The 19,031-nt window shown below is 45.3% G+C and overlaps 2 protein-coding genes across 8 annotated transcripts in view; one reads left to right on the top strand and one right to left on the bottom strand.

The window, feature by feature from the left end:
- Positions 1-2,588, top strand: part of Limk2 (LIM domain kinase 2) — a 68,969-nt gene extending 66,381 nt beyond the window's left edge. For all 4 annotated transcript variants that reach the window (XM_005339859.5, XM_040292042.2, XM_078039578.1 and 1 more), the window contains one exon: positions 810-2,588. In XM_005339859.5, the coding sequence (XP_005339916.1) occupies positions 810-954 (145 nt within the window). In that variant the 3' untranslated portion in view covers positions 955-2,588. The remainder of the gene's footprint in view (positions 1-809) is intronic.
- Pik3ip1 (phosphoinositide-3-kinase interacting protein 1) overlaps positions 1-16,951 on the bottom strand; it is a 76,458-nt gene extending 59,507 nt beyond the window's left edge. Inside the window, exons 1-7 of one of the 4 annotated variants that reach the window (XM_078039582.1) lie at positions 16,626-16,894; positions 15,523-15,639; positions 15,314-15,433; positions 13,990-14,187; positions 13,807-13,885; positions 5,626-5,663; positions 5,394-5,427 (exon numbers count right to left, since the gene is read on the bottom strand). In XM_078039582.1, the coding sequence (XP_077895708.1) occupies positions 5,414-5,427; positions 5,626-5,663; positions 13,807-13,885; positions 13,990-14,187; positions 15,314-15,433; positions 15,523-15,639; positions 16,626-16,710 (651 nt within the window). In that variant the 5' untranslated portion in view covers positions 16,711-16,894 and the 3' untranslated portion in view covers positions 5,394-5,413. Of the gene's footprint in view, positions 1-3,593; positions 5,428-5,625; positions 5,664-13,806; positions 13,886-13,989; positions 14,188-15,313; positions 15,434-15,522; positions 15,640-16,625 lie in introns of those variants that run through there. The other 3 variants (XM_078039581.1, XM_078039579.1, XM_078039583.1) reach the window with 3 other exon arrangements.
- Between the last annotated feature and the right edge of the window lie 2,080 nt (positions 16,952-19,031).

The raw sequence follows: 19,031 nt of genomic DNA, 5'->3' as shown, positions 1-19,031 counted from the left end.
ACCATGTGCTAGGTGCAATTCTAAGTGCTTGAATTACAGTGCTGAAAAAAACAAAGGTGCCTACCCTCATGGAGTAGTCTAACAAGGAGATTGGGGCTGAGGATGTTGCTTAGTGGTAAGCACATGCCTCCCAAGAGGAGTTCATCAACAACAGAAAATAAACTATATTGAATATTTAGAAGGTGACAAATGTTGTGAAGAAAAAGTCAATCCAAGTAAAGAAGATTGTTTAGGGTACAAATTTTAATTTTAAACATGGATTGCTGTCTTCTGGACTATAAGAGAACTAGAAGGGTTGAGGATATGGCTCTGTGGTAGAATGCGTGCCTGAAACACCCAAAATCCCTGGTCCAACATGATAAATGTTTTTTGGGGGGGGCCTTGCTAAGTTGCACAAAGAAAGTTTTTTGGTTTTGGGGGCCAAGATTGAACCCAGAGATGTTTAACCACTGAGCAACATCCCTAGCCCTTTTATTTTTTAGGGATGGTCTCAACTTTGCTAAGTTGCTGAGGTTGATCTCAAAGTTACAGTCCTCCTGCCTCAGCCTCCTGAGTCACTGGGATTACAGGCATGTACCAGTGCACTCAGCTGGGCCCACCTTCTCACAGTGTTATCCTTAACCTTTATAGTAATCCTGTGAGGGAACAGTAACATATTATGCCCATTTCTCTTGGAGGCATAAGGAGGTTAAAGGATTTGCCTGAGGTCATAACCAGGAAGTGACTGAGCCTCTGCCTGGATTCCTTTCATACCACCCCATGGTCCTACTGATTTCCATCTGCCTTTAATTCACCCCATTTTTTTCTAGACCAGCATTCTCAAAACTGGAGGATTCCTTTGAGGCCCTCTCCCTGTATCTGGGAGAGCTGGGCATCCCACTGCCTGCAGAGCTGGAGGAGCTGGACCACACTGTGAGCATGCAGTACGGCCTGACCCGGGATTCACCCCCCTAGCCCCAGCCCAGCCCCCTGCAGGGGGGCGTTCCACAGCCAGCACTGCCCCTCTGTGCCCTGTCCCTGCTGTGAGCAGGGCTGTCTGGGCTTCCTGTGGATTGGCGGCTTGTTTAGAAGCAGAATGAGCCATCTCTACTACCTCCCCAGGAGGCGAGCAGGCGCACACCAGGAAAACACATCTCTCTAGGTTTTGGGGCCTGGTTACTGTCTATAAGTCCAACACTCGCCTGAAAGCTGTGAAGAAGAAAAAGCCTGGACTCTGGGCCAGGAAGAATCTGTTACTCGGGACCCCTTGGGAACTCCCTGGCAATGGGATTCCAGGAGGCTCTTGCTTACACTAATTGACATGACTTGGACCTGCTGGGCAGGATCCCAGGGTGAACCTGCCTATGGGCTCTGAAGTCTCTGGACCAGCTGGGTTGAGGAAGGACTTCAAGTAGGAGTGTGGATGAGAGGAAGACTGGTGGCCAAGTGGCACTTGAAGGGTATAAAATGACAGTGATATTCCCCATTTCCACTCCATGTTCTGAGTAGGGTGTGAAGAGTCCTATAGTGTATGATGGAACTGACCAAGAATCTTAAAAGGGTTAATTCATACAATCTGCCAGCGGGTGGCTCTAGCCAGCTTAGGAACTATATCAATGTGTGAGGATCTTCCACTTTGTGTTCTCAAAGTGTACTACTAGAGACTGGCTGAGAAATTCTGGGTGGCATCCTTTTCTCAATAAGCAGTCACCAAGAGCACAGAAACTGGGGGCTAGAGAGAAAGAGGTTCTGTCCTTTAGAAAACCCATATCCTGGCTTCAGTCTCTCATAACTCATACTCTGGTGGGTTCCTCAGTCAAAAGCCCGAGACATTTTACCTAGAACTAGATGAGTTCTGGAGGATTGTATGGCTTTGTCACAGGCCTAAGGTCTGAGGCGGGGGTTGGGGTGGGTGTCTCACAGTCTCTTGGCCCCACCCTTATTATAACCACTGCTCACCCATCAACATTCCTATTCCAAATAGCAACTTGGATTGGGATGAGGTGGTAGCAGAATCTCAGATCTAAGACACTGAGACAGCTCCCTGAGCTTGGCCATCTGGCTTCTACCTCCCTTGTAGGCTGGCCCAGCTCATAGCTCCTGACTATGCCTCCTGAGCCACACTCCAGGGCCACGGGCACTGGAAAGCCCTGGAGGTACCCTCCACCTTAGTTCCCAGACCTCAAGGGATTCTACAGCACAACTAGATTTGCCTAAGTGTCTGTGAGCTTGCACCATATTTAACAAATTGGGAATGGGTTTGGGGTATAAATGCAATGTGTGGTGGTTGTATTGGGGGTGGGGGTGTGTGATACAAAAGAGTGGTTGCTGTTAATATTATCTTGTTGTATCTATTGGGTGATATGTGAAATAATGTACATAGACTGGATGAGTTGGGGGATGTCATTTCTGGCCAGAGTTTAGTCTATACTTCTGTGTAGAGTTTGCAGGTTTGCTGTAGGGTTGAGTCCTGGACTTCCAGCAGCAACGTGGTTTAGCGTTGTATGGTTGGTTGTGCTTTATCTGTCCCCAGCAAGTGTGGGAGTGGTGGGCCTGACCTGGGCCATTGAGACTAAATAAATAAATTAAGCAGTTAACATAACTGACAATACTGAGAGTGAAAAAGTGACTTGGTGCCTGACTCGGAGACAGAAGTATGGAACGTCTACTGGCCACCTTTCCATCCAGGCCATATGACTCCCCATAGCAGGGGGTTTTCACACTCCCAAAACTAGTTCCCATCTCCTGAGGCAGACCTCAGCCTGCTCCAGAGAATGTGCACATCTTACCTGAGGCAGCCCCTTTTGGGAAATAGGGCTATGACCTCATCTTGGCTCCACAAACTACTGTGCTGGCTCCCACCTGCCAGCCAAGTCCTCAGGAGCCCTCTATTCCTACCTCTTAATATATGAACACATACAGCCTGGGTTTCCTGACTTTGTTTCCACAGGGCTATGTACCATCTTAGTGATGGGGAGAAACACATGCATTTATCCCACCCTGTGTGTAGGAAGTGCGTCTGGTCCTGAGGGATGTTATGGAAGATTGACCATGGGGCAAGTTGATGCTGCCTGTTTATGGGCATAATATAAATCCATAAACCCAAAGATATAAAGGTAATTTTTCCTTTGTATTCCCCATAGTTTGAGGAATCCAATGTAAGGGCAAAAAATGTTCCTTGAAAAAAATTCAGGTATTCTAGGTATACCCAAGGGCAGAGGACACCCTTGGGTATACCTAGAGCCTGAGCACCTATTGCTAAAATCCCCTGCCAGAAGTCCAAAAAACATTCCTGTGTTATAGCTTTTGATCTAGAGCCCTAGGATTCAGCCACAGACAGCTTCCTCCGCCAAAGTCTGCTCCTGGCAGCCCAAAGATCCATCCTCCTCAACCATACCCATTCCTCTTTTGGTTGTCACAGTATTACCACCCATCCATTTGTCTAGTCCCTAACAAGGACAGTATGGATGTTCACTTTAATTCTCTTCATTTCAAACTCATTGAAGGGGGGGTGGTTGGCAGTGACCAACTTCCTTCTTGAGACACCCATACATCCATCCTTCCCACAGCTTCAACTTGAAAGATTCCTGGTGATGACAACAGGACACAGAAGGTGCAATTTCCAACCATTTAACTGTTGCTGCCTTTCACATACAGGCTAGAGTGAGTGAAAAGAAGGGCAATGTTCACACACAGTTGTTGACAAAGTAACCTACAATACCTCACAAAAGCTTGGCAACATGGAGTTTTGTTTTTATATTAGTCAAATACACAGCAATTTCCCGTACTTTATACACAGGTGTCAGAATGAGGTATATAAAACATGTATACAGAGAAATCCTTTTATAGAAAAGTAGAAACCAGTAATGTTCTTTTCCCTAACATCATTAATACCCAAGGGACTCCTGGGGGAGCTCCCCCTGAGGTCTAGGTGCCCTCAGCAAATGGCTCCAGGGAGCAGTCAGTTGAAGGAAATGGGCCCCATTCACCCACCTCTCCACACGGGGCAGTGGAAGGAAGCTCTGTGGCTAGGGAGCATTGCCAAGTCCTCCAAGTGTGACATCAGGGTTTGGAGGGCCTGCTGAGCAGGAGCACAGTGCAGTGGAAAAATGTTGTACTCAGGAAGTTCAGCTCTATTGGCCATAGAATAGCCTTGAGCAAGTCACTTTCTCTCTGGGCCCATGTCTAAGAAACTTGGAGAATCTTAAAGTCCTTTCCAATGTTCTATGATTGTTTTACAAGTTAGGGTTTGTGACCCTAACCCCACTGCTGCACAGGAAGGCGCTGGCCTGGAGACTACAAAGCCACCTGCAAACCAAAGTGCACTGCAGGCACAAGCCCTGAAGTGCTGTTACCTTGCCTCTGAGTTCAGTCAAAAGCAGCTCACCAGACCCCACTGTAAATAATTCCCACAAGTTAGCTAGCTACTCTCCTACCTGCACAAAATGAAGAGAGGTCACTGTTTACCCCAGAAGAGAGATGGTCTGGGGCTCCCCAGATTCACCTCTGCCTCTGGGGCCTAAGGCAGGAGCAGATCATTCTTTACCCTCTTCCTAAGTGGAATGTTTAGTGCAATTCTTCCCTTCCTTTCCTTACGAAACAGGAAGAGTCCCTGGGCCCAGACCTGGCCCATGGTTGTCAAGGCACATCACTGCCAGCAAGCTGGAGCACACCCAGCAGGCCCAGGCCAAGATCCTGTTCTCAGCCCAAAGTTCTGACTTTTGTACAAACTCACTTCCGGTTCTCAAAGGTCAGTAGGGAGTTCCATCCCAAATACTGAAAAAAACTGTATTCTTTCAGTGCCTCCTCTTGACCTTCTTGGCCTGAACTATGAATAACAGTTTATGCCACTCAAGCTCATGGAGAACAAACAGAAAGGCAGAGGTTGAGGCTGTCTTACACAGTTAAAGCACAGAGGAGCCTGGGGGAGCTCCCTATGCTCCCAGTCCAGTTTTAGGGGCACAGAAAATATGTGGAAGCCCTTGTCAGCAGCACCACTCTGGGAGCCATGCTACTGTCCCCATCCACAGGCAAAATCTTGCTCTAAGGGATGAAGAATGAGCATTGATAGGACCCTACTCAGCCTCCCCCACAGCCCTACCTGCTTCTATCATGAGGATTCACCCAAAAAAAAAAAATGGGGCTAGGTTTTAACCACAACACAAAATGTTGATCCTCCCAGCTGAAGGAGGGTGGGCTGTCCTGCACCAGTGTCTATATGTGTTCCTGCCCACTGGAGGGGCTCAGGCCCCAGGGGTGCCAGCCTGGCCCATGAGGGGGGTGCTGCCTTCTGGCAGATCAACAGGAGTCTGGCTGCTGTGGACCACAACGGTCTTCTCATCCACAATCTCACAGGTGGGGTTGGTGAAGGCAGACAAGGGCAGAGTGATTCGCTGCATCTCCCTCTCACACACTTTCTGCTCGTGCTGTTCTTTCAAATCCTTCCCCCTGGCAAGAAAAGAAGGAAGTGATCAGGCTATGCCTACTTCATGACCTCACTCAATTAGATAGCATCCCCAAGGCCCAAACAAGAGTAGTCATTCACCCTGGCCACAAAAAAAAAAAAAAAAAAAAAAAAAAAAAAAAACAATGATTGGTTGAACCAGGACTAATGCTAACCTAGGTCTAAGACTACCTTAAACTCACCAAGAAGCTCCTGAACATCTGGATTTCTTCTTCCCCATCTGTAAAATGGGGGTAATAACAGTATGAGCCTCACAAAGTGGCAGGGGGTCCAGAGGAAATAATATAGAGGAAAGGGTCTTAAAAGTAAGATACTGTTTTGTTCTTTTGGTCCAGGGTTCCGACAGATTCAGAGAACTAACCCAGTTTCATCCCTAATCCTTAAAGTTGTCTAGAAAATGGATCTGACCATCCTGCTAAGAGATAGAATTCTTGTCTTAAAAGTCCCGGAAGGCATGAGCACAGACTGTTAGTGGACCATTCCCAACCCATGCAAGGAACCAAAAGGGCTCTGAGGGATGTTCAGGTCAAGAAGAAACTAGAATGATTATCTGACCTCCCAGAGTTTTTATATATCTTTGAATTCTCATGGTGCTCAGTGACATAGTCAGGCCATGGTATTGCCATTTAACTCATGGGGAGTGCTCACTCCATGCTAAGCACTATACTATCTTATTTTATTCTCAGCTCAACCCTAAGAGTTAGGTCTTATTCACTTTATAGATAATTAAATGGCCCAGAGAAGTTAAAGAACACTCCAAAAATGTAGAATCTTTGGACTAGAGCTTTGCTTCCTCATCTGTCTCAAACCAACATAATTAACATGAAATCATCTGAAAATACTAAAACTGATGTAAAAATTCACAGGATATTATGATTTGCCCTGAATATGACTTGACTCACCAAGAATTGGTGGGCTCTGGCTGCTCAGAGAAATTCTGACTGATCAAGGTCATCCCCTAAGAAATAAACCCTGTTTTCTGACTGCACATATAGGGCCCTTAGCACTATATTTGGCCACACTCCAGTGCTGACCACAGGGCTTGGTGAATGCCCAGCACACTGCCCACCAGAACCAAGACCCAGGACCCAAGTTGGCATCCTTGTCCAAAGCCAGCAACTTGGGCTCAGTCATCAGAGGAAATCCTCTGAGAAGGAGCCTTGAAATAAATGGCTGATGGTTGACATGGTATAAAATAACACAGGAACTTGTTTCAGATTTCCTCAAGGACATGGCCATGATCAAATGGATTAACTATCCATCTTGATGTGAAGTGTAATGGAAACACCCAGAGACTGGATAATAATATTGACAGGGAGGGGTTGGAGGAAGAAGAGCTTGCATAGTTGCCTAACAACTGTCTATAAATCATCGATTTCTCTTTACTTTTGTTCTAATATCGGCTAAGCCAAGCTACATGACACTTGGCAAAACAGCCTCTCTGAGCTTTGCTTCCTCATCTGTCTCAAACCAACATGATTAACGTGAAATCATTTGAAAATACTAAAACTGATGTAAAAACTCACAGGATATTATGATTTACCCTGAATAAGACTTGACTCACCAAGCAATGTTATCTTAACTTGGTTTCCCAAGAAAACTCTCCCACTGACCAGCCAAGGCATGTATTGTTTATGTGACCTCAATAATCCTCTCCTCTCTGGGCCTTAATTTTGTCATCTGTAAAATAAGGAGTTGGATTTGATAATCTCCAGGGACCTTGACACTCTAGGCTCCCTCACATGAAATATGCTCTGATTCCCTGTCATTGTAAGGTCATAGGAAGCAGATTTGTGAGCTCCTCCTGAGTCACCCAGGGTGGCTGGGGGTGACCATGTATCTGCGTGTGCAAGCCAAGGCTCCTGCCCCATTCTCATTAGCCTTGTACTGAACACCATCAACTTCCACAACAGAAAGTCTCCCAGATCACTCAAAGGGGAAATAGAGGAACACTATTTATGAGAAGATGGTTATCTGGACCAAGTGCTCTCCCCATTCATGTCCTAAAATTCATTGGACATTTCATCAGTTATGGGCTGCCACCACACAGAAGGAAATACCTACCTCCATAATAAAACAAAAAGCCACATTCTTCAAGCCTGCTCATGTAGGAAGAAATACGGATTTTTGTTTCCTGGGGCCATATCAAAATAGAGAATGAACCTAGGAGCACTTTACCACTGAGCTATACCCCCAGTCCTTTTAATTTTGAGACACAATCTAGCTAAATTGCTGAGGCTGGCCTCAAACTTTCAGTCTTCCTGCCTCAGCCTCCTGAGTCACTGGAATTACAAGTGTGTGTCATTGCACCCAGCACAGTAGGGAAAGATTTGGAAGGTCTGGGTTTAATTTCAGTAAGGAAGCCCCCAAGCCTGTAGAAAACCAAAAGGCAATTTACAAAAAAAAAAAAAAGAATGAAGTAGGCATGATTGCACACTCCTGTAATCCCAGCTACTCAGAGGATGAAAAGGGAGGCTCACCAGTTCAAGGCCAAGCTGGGCAACATAGTCATAACCATCACCCCCCACCAAAAAAAAAAAAAAAAAAAGCCTGTAATCCTAGCAACTGTGGAGGCTGAGGCAGGAGGATAGCAAATTCAAGGTCAGCCTCAGCAATTTAATGAGAACTGTCTCAAAATAAAAAAAACAAGAAGGGCTGGGGATATAGCTCAGTGGTAGAGCACCCCGGGGTTCAATCTCTAGTTTTCAGAAAGCACACACAAACAAAAACCAACAACAAAAAAAATGGAGTATTGCAAGTATATTTTGCCAAGGTCTAAATTTCAAAATCTAAGGGGCTGGAAGAAGAAGGAAAGCCAGGAACTCCTAACTTCCCAAATACCTAGCAAGATACCAAGAAATGACCTTTCCATCATCCAGGATGAGAAGAGCTACCTATGCACTTACTGGATGCCACACACTTTATATATGCACCATCTTTTTTTTAATATTTATTTTTCAGTTCTCGGTGGACACAACATCTTTATTTTATTTTTATGTGGTGCTGAGGATCGAACCCAGCGCCCTGCGCATGTCAGGCAGGCGTGTTACCGCTTGAGCCACATCCCCAGCCATATGCACCATCTTTTAACTTCCAACCTTGTAAGATAATGTTATCCCCGTTTTCTAGATTAATAAACTGAGGCTTTGGAGTCTGACTCCAGAGAGCCCTGCTTCTCAACTTCCTCCTTTACCAACCATATGGCTGTGAGCTGCTGCTAACTGTCAGGCGGTATCATACACAACTCTTCAGGGGACAAAAAAAAAAAAATCAATTTGTGTTAATGAGGCAGAGCTGAACTGGAAGAGCAACCAAGGATAAAGGAAGCAGATGCTAGGACTAGTCTGGATTAGTCTCATACATTTAGAAGCCTGGAAGCACACCCGACCCCACGTACCTGCTGTAAATGCTGCTTATGAGTTCTGGTGATGGAGTGGCTACCCTTAGCTCCCTTGGGAGACCAGAGAAATGCCACCAGACCTGCTGCACTAACCATTATGCAGCCCAGCCCCCTCTCACTTGGTAGGGATGGGGGACAGGCAGGCTGTTGTCTGGCAGCCAAGAAAGAACAAAAGGCTTATTCACTGACTCAGCTCCTCTCCCAAGGGGGTGGAGTGGTGTTGGCTTACTGTTTTTCCCTCCCTTTTTATCAGAAAATAAGAGCTCCCTTTGGAGCTAATACAGACACTACACTTGGAGCAGGGACAGGGAGCTGCCCAGTAGGAGACTGGCCATCTAAACCTTCTAGCCTAGACGACCAAGACAAAGACTTAGCCAGGCTGAGTTCCTATCAACCCCCACCTGCAGCCTTTCTTCCCCAGAGAGGAAGCCTGGTGCCTGGCCACCCTTTCCAGCTAGGGGAAAGCTCCATCCCATTAGCAAAGCCCCATGGCCTTTGGCAGAGTTCAAGGCTTGCAGTAATTCCAACTGCTCCAGAATTGATAGCAAGCTGGGCCGCCCAGAGAAAGCAGGTGTGCATGAAGCTTCTGCTTGCCTTTCCCAGGATTATGGAAGCACCACAGACCTCCTTCAGGCAAAGCAGGTTTCTTCAATTATTGCTGTGAACTGCTGCTATTTATTTCCCAATCAGAAGCAATGCTACACCACCCTGGTGCTCAGGATGGGTTTCCCAAGGTAACTATAGGTTATGAACACTAACTATACTCCCAAACTACACTAATTCCATCCCACAACAATCATATTAGTATTGTTTATGATTACTGTTTCAAGGATGTGAAGGCAAATGCAGAAAGGTTAAATCATCCGTTCAAGTTAACAGCAGAAATGGGATTTGAACGATCATTGCCTATAGCCACCATCAGACTGTATTGTCGTTTTAGGTAATATTAGAGGAGAGAGGATCATTATATCTAATTCCTTGCTCCATTTTACAGATTAGTAAACTGAAGCCTAGAGATGGTAAATAACTTGTCTAATATCACATTCAGAATTAGAGGGAGTTCCAGAACTAGATCTTGTTTCTTTTAACTTCTAAACCCAGCTGTTTTCTGGAAAGTCTCTCCTTTTCCTACTGCCCTTTGCAGTTCAAAGCAAATTTATATGAAGCTACTAGGCTTTGATGGACTTTTTGGAAATACTAATAATCTTTAGGCATACGTTAATGGTTATATAGCTTAGACATGGTACTTAACTATTCTAGGTCTCAATTTTTTGCTGTAAAACAGTGTAATAGTGCTTCTAAGGTGGTCTTGAGGCTTAGGCAAGATAATCAGTGAAGAATATACAGTAGGGTCTTTTTTATTAAGAAAGCATGAAGTGTGTAGAGGGGGATCTGGGGTTGTGGCTCAGTGGTGGAGCGCTCGCCTAGCACCTTGGAGGCCCTGGGTTCGATCCTCAGCACCACATAAAAATAAATAAAATAAAGGTATTGTGTCCAACCAACTACAACTAAAAAATTAATAAAACTTTTTTTTTAAAAAAAGAAAGAAAGCATGAAGGGCTGGGGATATAGCTCGGTTGGTAGAGTGCTTGCCTTGGGTTCAATCCCCAGCAGCACCACAAAAAAAGAAAAAAAAAAGAAAGAAAGAAAAAGAAAAAGTAAGAAAGCTTAAAACAGCCAGGCACAGTGGTGCACATCTGTAATCCTAGCAATTTGGGAGGCTAAGGCAGGAGAATCACAAGTTCAAGACCAGCTTCAGCATCTTAGCAAGACCATAAGCCGGTCTCAAAATATAAAAAGGGCTGAGGATGTAGCTCAGAGGTAAAGTTCCTTTGAGTTCAAGTCCCCTCCAAAAACAAACAAACAAACAAAAAGCATGGAATAAGTTTGGGATGTAGCTCAGTGAGTGGTAGAATGCCTGCCTTGCATGTGTGAAGCCATGGATTTGATCCCTAACAAACACACACTCACACAAAAAAGCAGGGGGAGAAAAGCAGGAAATAAATGTTGCCTGCCATTGTGATTATTATCTGATTGGTATACTACTACTTATGTGTAATGCTTAATGATAATCGTGGGAACAGAGGGGGATGTATCCCTATTTAATAGACAGTATATCAAGGTTCAGACATCACCTGCACCAACATTCAATCAACATCTCTTTCCAGGACACTCCATTTTCTCTCACTTGGGGAGAGATGAAAACTGAGAGCTTGTTTCTAGCCCACACGTGATTTCCTGTTGTACAATCTGTTCTCAGAGCACATTTGCTAAGGAAAGGAGTGGTCTGGTGGTTAGTGACGAGAAATCTGGTGACTTGGTACCTTCCCCCTCAGTTTATAAGAAAGTAAATTCTAAGCCACAGGGCAGTCCCATGACAGCCTAAAAGAACAAATCTAGGAGGGAAAAGAAAGAGCTAGTAACCTCATTGGACACCAGAACTGAGCCTGGAATTAAGGACATTTAGTTAGTTCAAAACCCAAAAGGCCTGGAAACTGTCACAGACTGGAAGAGAGCCAAATGCTATCCAGTAGCAAAGGACAGGGGAAATATTTCAAGAGTTAAATTCAGCTAACATGATTTAGGTCTGATTATGAATTGCATGGGCAGGGTCACTACCTCATTTCCTCTAACTTTCTGAAATGAACAAGCAGGTGTCTCTGGACCTGCCATGTCAACTATCCCACTATGGACTACAACCTCAATCTGGGAGTCAGGATGCCCCCTCAGGTCAATACTTCCCCTCTCTGGACCGACCTCTGCTTCCTGAAACACAGAAAATCAGAGAAGGAACAGGGCTTGGAGAATACTAGTCAAGTACCCACATTTTATAGAAAAGAAAAATAGTTATTGTTTACTGACCATTTACTATGTACCATTCACTAAACTAAGTAGTCAAATGCCTTAGCCTCACAGCAGGGCTCTGGAGTAGAAAACAGAAGCAAAAGCAACTGCCCAGTCACGCAGATAACTTTTTTTCTTTTTTTGGTGGCACTGGGAATTGAATCTAGGGATGCCTTACCTCTAGATACATCCCATCTTTTTATATATATATATATATATATATATATATATATATATATATATATATATATATATATATATATATAGTTTGTTTTTTGTATTGGGTATTGAACCCACAGGCACTTAACCACCACATCCCCAGCCCTTTTTTATTTTTCGAGACAGGGTCTCACTAAGTTGCTTAGTACCTTGCTAAGTTGCTGTGGCTGGCTTTCAACTTGCAATCCTCCTGCATCAGCCTCCCAAGTTGCTGGGATTACAGGCATGTGCCACCACACCTGGCACTATCTTTTTATATTTTTTATTTTCAGACAGGTTCTCATTAAGTTGCTGAGGCTGGCCTTGAACTTGCAATCCTCCTGCATCAGCCTCCCAAGTTGCTGGGATTACAGGTATGTGCCACCACACCTGGCACCATCTTTTTATATTTTTTATTTTCAGACAGGGTCTCATTAAGTTGCTGAGGCTGGCCTTGAACTTGCAATCCTCCTGCCTCAGCCTCCCAAGTCATTGAGACTGCAGGCATGTGCCACTCCTCCCTTCCCCCCAGCTCACACAGATAGCTATTAGTGGAAGGGCAAGACTTCTCTCCATCAAATGCTAGGTGTGAAACCTCAGGCAAGGTACCTATTCTCTCTCGTATCAGTTTCCTCATCTGTGAACTGGAGATAATACCTCATAAGAATGACTGTGAGAAGTGAATTAAAGCACAGTGTTTGCAACAGTTGAGCAGATGGTAAGTGTTTGCTACCACAGGGATTATTACCCAACACTTCCCCTTTTCATCTGTAAAATGATGAGGTTGATTGTAACACCTCTAAGGACAGTTAAGGTTTATATAATGCTGAGTGAATCCACTGGCGCTAGGGCCTCAGACACGGCTCTCAACACTAGAAAATGTGGGCCACTTGTCACTTCCCTATCAGGGAGACTCCTCAAATGCTCTGGAAATATCACAGACCCTAGAGGCTGGAAGTCAAATCCCCTGATTTTGCTCAAGAACAGCAAATAATTTTCCAGAATCATCCAGTGCTATAAAAATGACTGGGACTCTTCTCATCACAGACCATTGATTTTTCAGAGCCTTTCACACCATCTCAGGAGACTTTTTTTTTTTTTAAGAGAGAGAGAGAGAGAGAGAATTTTAATATTTATTTTTTTAGTTTTCGGCAGACACAACATCTTTGTTTGTATGTGGTGCTGAGGATCCAACCCGGGCCGCATGCCAGGTGAGTGCGCTACTGCTTGAGCCACATCCCCAGCCCAAATCTCAGGAGACTTTAAAAATTATCGTTCCTCTTCCTGATGTCCTATTATAAGCTTCTAGGTAGCCCCTTTTACTTTCTCATACATTGTGAGAAGCAGCAAACAGACTCTTTTCCAACTCACTTTTTCCTTCCTACACTAAAGGATAAATTAAATTAAAGGATAAATTTAAAAATTTCTAAAAATCTGCAAAAACAGGGCTGGGATCCATTTCTAGTTGCAGAATTTTATAATTCACAAAAAGAATTAAGCCTCCAGGTCCCTGTATTGAGTATCCAGCCTGATTTCTGTGGCACCTCTCACTTCTATGCCAGGTGTTTGAGTTAGACAACAAAGAATCTGCTATCAAAAGAGCAGGATTTAAAGCCAGGTCCTGCCACTCCCAGACAATGTGACATTCATTTCAAATCTCTGACAAAGACTTCCTAATCTGTAAAATGAGGAATAAGAAACTCTATTTCACAATGCTTTGGGCTAAGGAGTAAAGGCACCAAAGGAAAGGGTTTTTGAAGATGACCTGGTAGACTAGAACCACATCTCTACATCTTGAACTGGTCTTCCTTCATTCAACACCTTGATTCATTTTGGGTAAGAAAGCCACAAAGAAGTTTGATTTGACTTTGTGTCCCTTCCACCCCTCTCTTCCCAAGAGAACTCCAAAGTAGCTACTAACCTCTTGTAGGTGTAGCCCAAGACGATGCCAGCTCCAATGGCGATGATGATCACCATCATGGTAATGCCCAGCACATAGCCTGCCAAGGACACCATACAAGGTCCTATTAGCCACATTCCAGAAAAATCAGCAAATGGCATCTCAATGAATTCCAACCATGGCAGTTGGATGGGGAAGCCATACCCAGAGTTCCCAGGTCCTTTTTCTCCTTTGAGTTCATCCGGACCCGCTGGCTGATCCCAATCACTGGCTGCACAGCTGCTGCCTCACTCCGAGCAGGCAGGGCATTGGCAGGAGGGAATGCCTTTACCTCATCTTCACCTGGCACTTCAGATGTCTCAGGCTCTGTTGTGGAATCTGGGGGTGCTTGGGAAGTGGCCTCTGAAAGTGAGGTGGGAAATGCTCTCATCAGAGACTCCCCTGAGTGAATTCCGCAGTGAATCTGGGAAAGTGTTGGGGGAGGCTACTGGGTATGCACTTAGGTTGCTCCCCAACGCTGGAATCAAACCCACCACCACCCCAGAGGCAAGAGCAAGCCTGAGAGGGCCTAACTATGGCTGGGATACGATATGCTGCAAGGCAAATATGAGAAGGCCTCTCTCCTGCCTCCCTTGTCTTCATCTCTTCAAATCTTTGCTACCTTCCGAGACCCAGCTCAGTTGCCATCCTCTCCAGGGATTCCCCCCACCTCCACTCCAAGAGGTAATCCATTACTCCTCCAAGCAGCTCATATTTATTGAGCACACGCCTTGTGCAAAACCCTGTGATAAAATGCTTTACTTTGATTATCCCATTAAATCTAGAGAACTCTCTTGCTGCCTGAGGAGCAACAGGACTGCTTTCCTGTTGTCTTAGAAACTGGGATTCAAGCCGGGTGTGGCGGCACACGTCTGTAATCCCAGCAATTCCGGAGGTTGAGGCAGGAAGATCGCAAGTTCGAGGCCAGCCTCAGCAATTTGGCAAGGCCCTACGTAATTTAGCAAGACCCTGTCTCAAAATAAAATGGGCTGGGGGTGAGTTCAGTAGTAGAGCGTCCCTGGGTTCAGTCCCCAGTTCGAAAAAAGAAAGAAAGAAACTAATTCAAATCTGAACCCTGCCACTGCCTTTAGTATGTGATTGAACTACTCTGCGACTCATATCTCTCAAATAAATAGCTTCTCCTCCGGGAGGATGTCAGCAGTGTGCCCAGCACAATGCATACTCTCCACAGTAAACATACTAGCAGGGGAACACCAAGAGCCACCCGGCGCGGCTCTCAGAAGGAGAGGGCTCGCCTCCCACGGTTGTTTACGAGGGCTCGCAGAGGATGAGCTCACTCGGAGCGGTGGCTACTGCCAATAGGCTTTGAGCCCCGCGGCCTGGAGACAGCCCTGACCAATCAAGACGGCGCGGGGGCGGAGCGGGAGCGGTCGCGTCCTGCGGCCGCACGTGCGCAGCGGGTGTAACCACAGCTCAGCTACAGCCGGGTACGCCGGGATTACAGGGTACCGGGTTGCAGTGCGGGTACCTGGGCAGCGCACATCCTCGCAAGGCCGCTTCTCAGGGGCTCCGGTCTCGCCGCTGACATAGCACCAGGGTCCCCGCGGATCCCGATCCGGGTTCCGACAGTAGTTGTGGTTGCCGGATCCTGAAGGGGGAGAGAAGACACCGTGGGCTGGAGCCAGGATCGCGGCCACCGCCCACCAGTCCCGGTCCCCCACCCCGGCGGACACTCACCCAAGTCGGGGGCTGACTTCAGGCGGCCCTGCGCGTCCAGCCAGTTGAGACAGCGGAGGCCTGGTGCAGGCGAGGGCTGGTCCTCCCGGTACAGGTGGCCGTTGTCCCAGAAGCAGCCTGGGAGGAAGAGGAAGCCCCCAGACCCTGAAAGAGGCAGCCCACCGAAAGCAGGCTCTGGGCCTGGCAGGCAGGGGAGCCAAGGCCCACCCCGGCGGTGCCCGTGTGAGATGGAGGTGCTTGGGCTCTTCTGTATCTTCCTCTTCTCGCGTGGAAAACCCCGATGGATTTGAAGGGTTGTAGTGAGACCCGAAGTGAAGGGAGAGCGCGCTCAAATAAAGCCCATAGCCGGTGCCTATTTCTCTCTTCGGTTTTTTGTCTGTTTGTTTGTTTGTTTTGGTTTTGGTAAATGGAAGGCTCAGCAGAGCAAGGGGTTGTTACTTTTGAACTTGTGGCCTCTCCGTGGAAGGAGGAGTCCTGGCTTAGGGTCTCTGAGGAGATGGCAGGAGTTTGGGGTCAGTTGTCTGCCAGACCTGAAAATCATGCCTGTGTTGAAGTGTCCACGTTACATAAACTCTAGTGTTCCTTCTTACACGGATAAGGCCACCTTCTGCCAGTTCAAACAGGCAACACTCCCTCCCAAGAGAATTCTGCAAAAACCTTGATTCAGTCAGGCAAAAGATTCAGAAGAGCCTCAAACGGTGGGAACCTGCCTCATCTCTGCCCTGGATGTGACTCCCAAACTCCCACTCCCCTCAGCTGGAGAGCTACAGGAGGAAGCTAGGAAAGATGGGCCAGTGTGCTGGACACATCATGCAAAGGGCTTAAAAAGAACATAACTTAAGGAGTAGGGGGATGAACTTCCAGACTCCATCCACTCCTGTGTAAGGAAAGGGAAAGAGAAAGTGGCCACTTGTCTTTGTTCTTAATGATAAAGATGGAGCTGCAAGTGCCTGGCAAGAAAAGGAAGGGGGGGGGGGCTTTCATAGGACAGCAAAAATCAGCTAAAAGCTTCCTTTCTTGTCATCTTGGCCATGTTTGGGAAATGGGGGTTTACCCATTCCACTTCATTAAGTCACTACAGAAAGGAAATATTGTAATCTCACCTCCAGATCCATGGGCTGCTGCTAGGAGTATGTTGCTGAGAAGGAATGTTTGTATCCAGAGGGACAGCATCCTCGCCTCCTCCATTCTGCAGGTGATTGAACTACCAGTGTCCGACTGGGGTCCCTTGGCAGCGGTTTTGCCTCCCAGTTTCAGCCTTGCAGTCAGACCTGCCCTTGTTATGCTCTTCTGGTAAACAGCCTCTCTTTAGAACTGGGAGCTTCCCAGCTAGCTTGCTGCAGTGAGGTGTTTTTCAGCTGAAAGGCGCCCCCTGGGTCCTAAGCCTCCTATGCCATGCAAGATCACTAACCCTGAGCCAGGAGAGGAACTCAGCCAAGTGAAGAAAGGAAGAGAGATTCAGGTTATGTTTAGCATCAGATCATTTTGAGACCTGCATGGCTGCATCCCCAGGGCTTTTCATCTCTTCTATTTCCATTTGTGTGAGTACAGAACGAATAATTCTGTCAGGAGACATCATGGCGGGGGTGTGGATTATAAGCACTAAAGCATAGAACAGTTTAGGGAGGGAATACTAGCTATACAACCAGAATTCAAGATCATATAGGGGTCACAAATGAGAGTATCAGGGTAGACATGACTTTTTACCAGTTTTTGAAAAAAGACCATTGCGTTTATACACGTTTATGAACACAGACACTTTTTAAAAACATTTAAACAGTATAACTTCGCCAGAGTCAAATGAATAATATTCCTTTGATTACATTTGAGGTTTGGGCTGTCCGTATATAGTAGGGATACAGAAGGGGTATCTTCAGTTGAAAATGTTGTGCAAACATTGGAAAATTTGCTCAGTTATGTTGTGATAGTCTTCCCTTTCCTGCAGAGGAAGTTGAGTGACATCTTTGTTCCCCCACCACAACCCTGTGGGAAATCCATTTGCAGTGATTTATATCTACCACGAAACTTCACCACATCCATATGACTTAGGCCTTTTGGAGTTAGGTAAAAGAGTCCTCTTCCTGTTTGGCTCACAGTTGAAATTCCCAGGCAGCCTCAGTAAACTGAGAGATAGAGCAGAGTGATTTGCCAAGACTACCTTGTGACTTCAGGCAAATCCCAAAATAGAAAGGGAAGACTCTTTCAATCTTGCAAGAAAACATTTCTCCTCTTTATGGAGGAGAAAAAGAACTTTACTAAGTTTTAAAAGTTGTTATTAAGATAAAAAGCTAGAAGAAGGGCTGGGGTTGTGGCTCAACAGTAGAGCACTCACCTAGCATGTGCGAGGCCCTGGGTTCAATTCTCAGCACCACATAAAAATAAATAAATAAAATAAAGATATTGTGCCCAACTACAACTAAAAAATAAAAAATTTTTTTTAAAAAGCTAGAAGAAAAAAAAGATAGCTAGTGTGAATCACAAGTAATCTCAAGTGAATTTGAGTTCACTTTAATCAGATTTCAGACATGAAAGGATAGATGCATTTAGTTTATTCTTCAAAGCCATTTGCTGACAGTTTTTGATTCTTTCAATCATCTGATAGTATTGTTTTGTTTTTGCAATCATTCTATGACCTCACACAAGCTTCTGATCCTGTCTTCTACTCGGTCTACACTGGCACTTACGCCACAAAAATCTGTAAATTCATTCACACATACACACATATGCCAAAATTTTAGAATTTAACAATTCTAACATAGGGGTCTTTTCAGCACTTTTATTGATTTTACAAATATTTGTGAGAACGCACTTTATGCTACATAGAGTTCTAATTACTGGGACTATATTTATAAAGAAAACATTTGAGGGGCTGAGGTTGTAGCTCAGTATCAGCGCTTGCCTAGCATGTGTGAGGCACTAGGTTCAATTCTCAGCACTGCATATAAATAAATGAATAAAATAAAGGGCCATCAACATCTCAAAAAACATTTTTTTAAAGATATTTTTTAGTTGTTGATGGATCTTTATTTTTTAATATTTGTATAGTGCTGAGAATCAAACCCAGTACCTCATGTATGCTAGGCAAACGCTTTACCACTGAGCCACAACCCCAGCCCCTTAAAAAATATTCTTAAAAACAGAAAGAAAAATATTTGAGGGCTGGGTTGTGGTTCAGTGGTAAAGTGCTTACCTAGCACATGTGAGGCACTAGGTTTGATCCTCAGCACCTCATAAAAATAAACAAAGGTATTGTATCCATCTACAACAAACTAAAATAAAAAATTTAAAAAAGAGAAAACATTTGAAATATCTGTCCTCATGGAGTTTATATTCTAGTGAGGAGAGACAGCTAATAAATTTTTTAAAATGTCAAGTAGTATAAAGGATTTTGAGAAAAAGTAAAACAGGGTAAGCAAGTTTACATTAGGGGCAGGGATGTGACTCAGTTGTAGAACCTTTACCTGGCTTGCACAAGCCCCTGGGTTTTATCCCCAGTCCAAAAAAAAAAA

The sequence above is a fragment of the Ictidomys tridecemlineatus genome, chromosome 2 (assembly GCF_052094955.1).
Source record: "Ictidomys tridecemlineatus isolate mIctTri1 chromosome 2, mIctTri1.hap1, whole genome shotgun sequence".
NCBI lineage: Eukaryota > Metazoa > Chordata > Mammalia > Rodentia > Sciuridae > Ictidomys > Ictidomys tridecemlineatus.
This window is presented reverse-complemented; position numbering and strand designations above follow the sequence as displayed.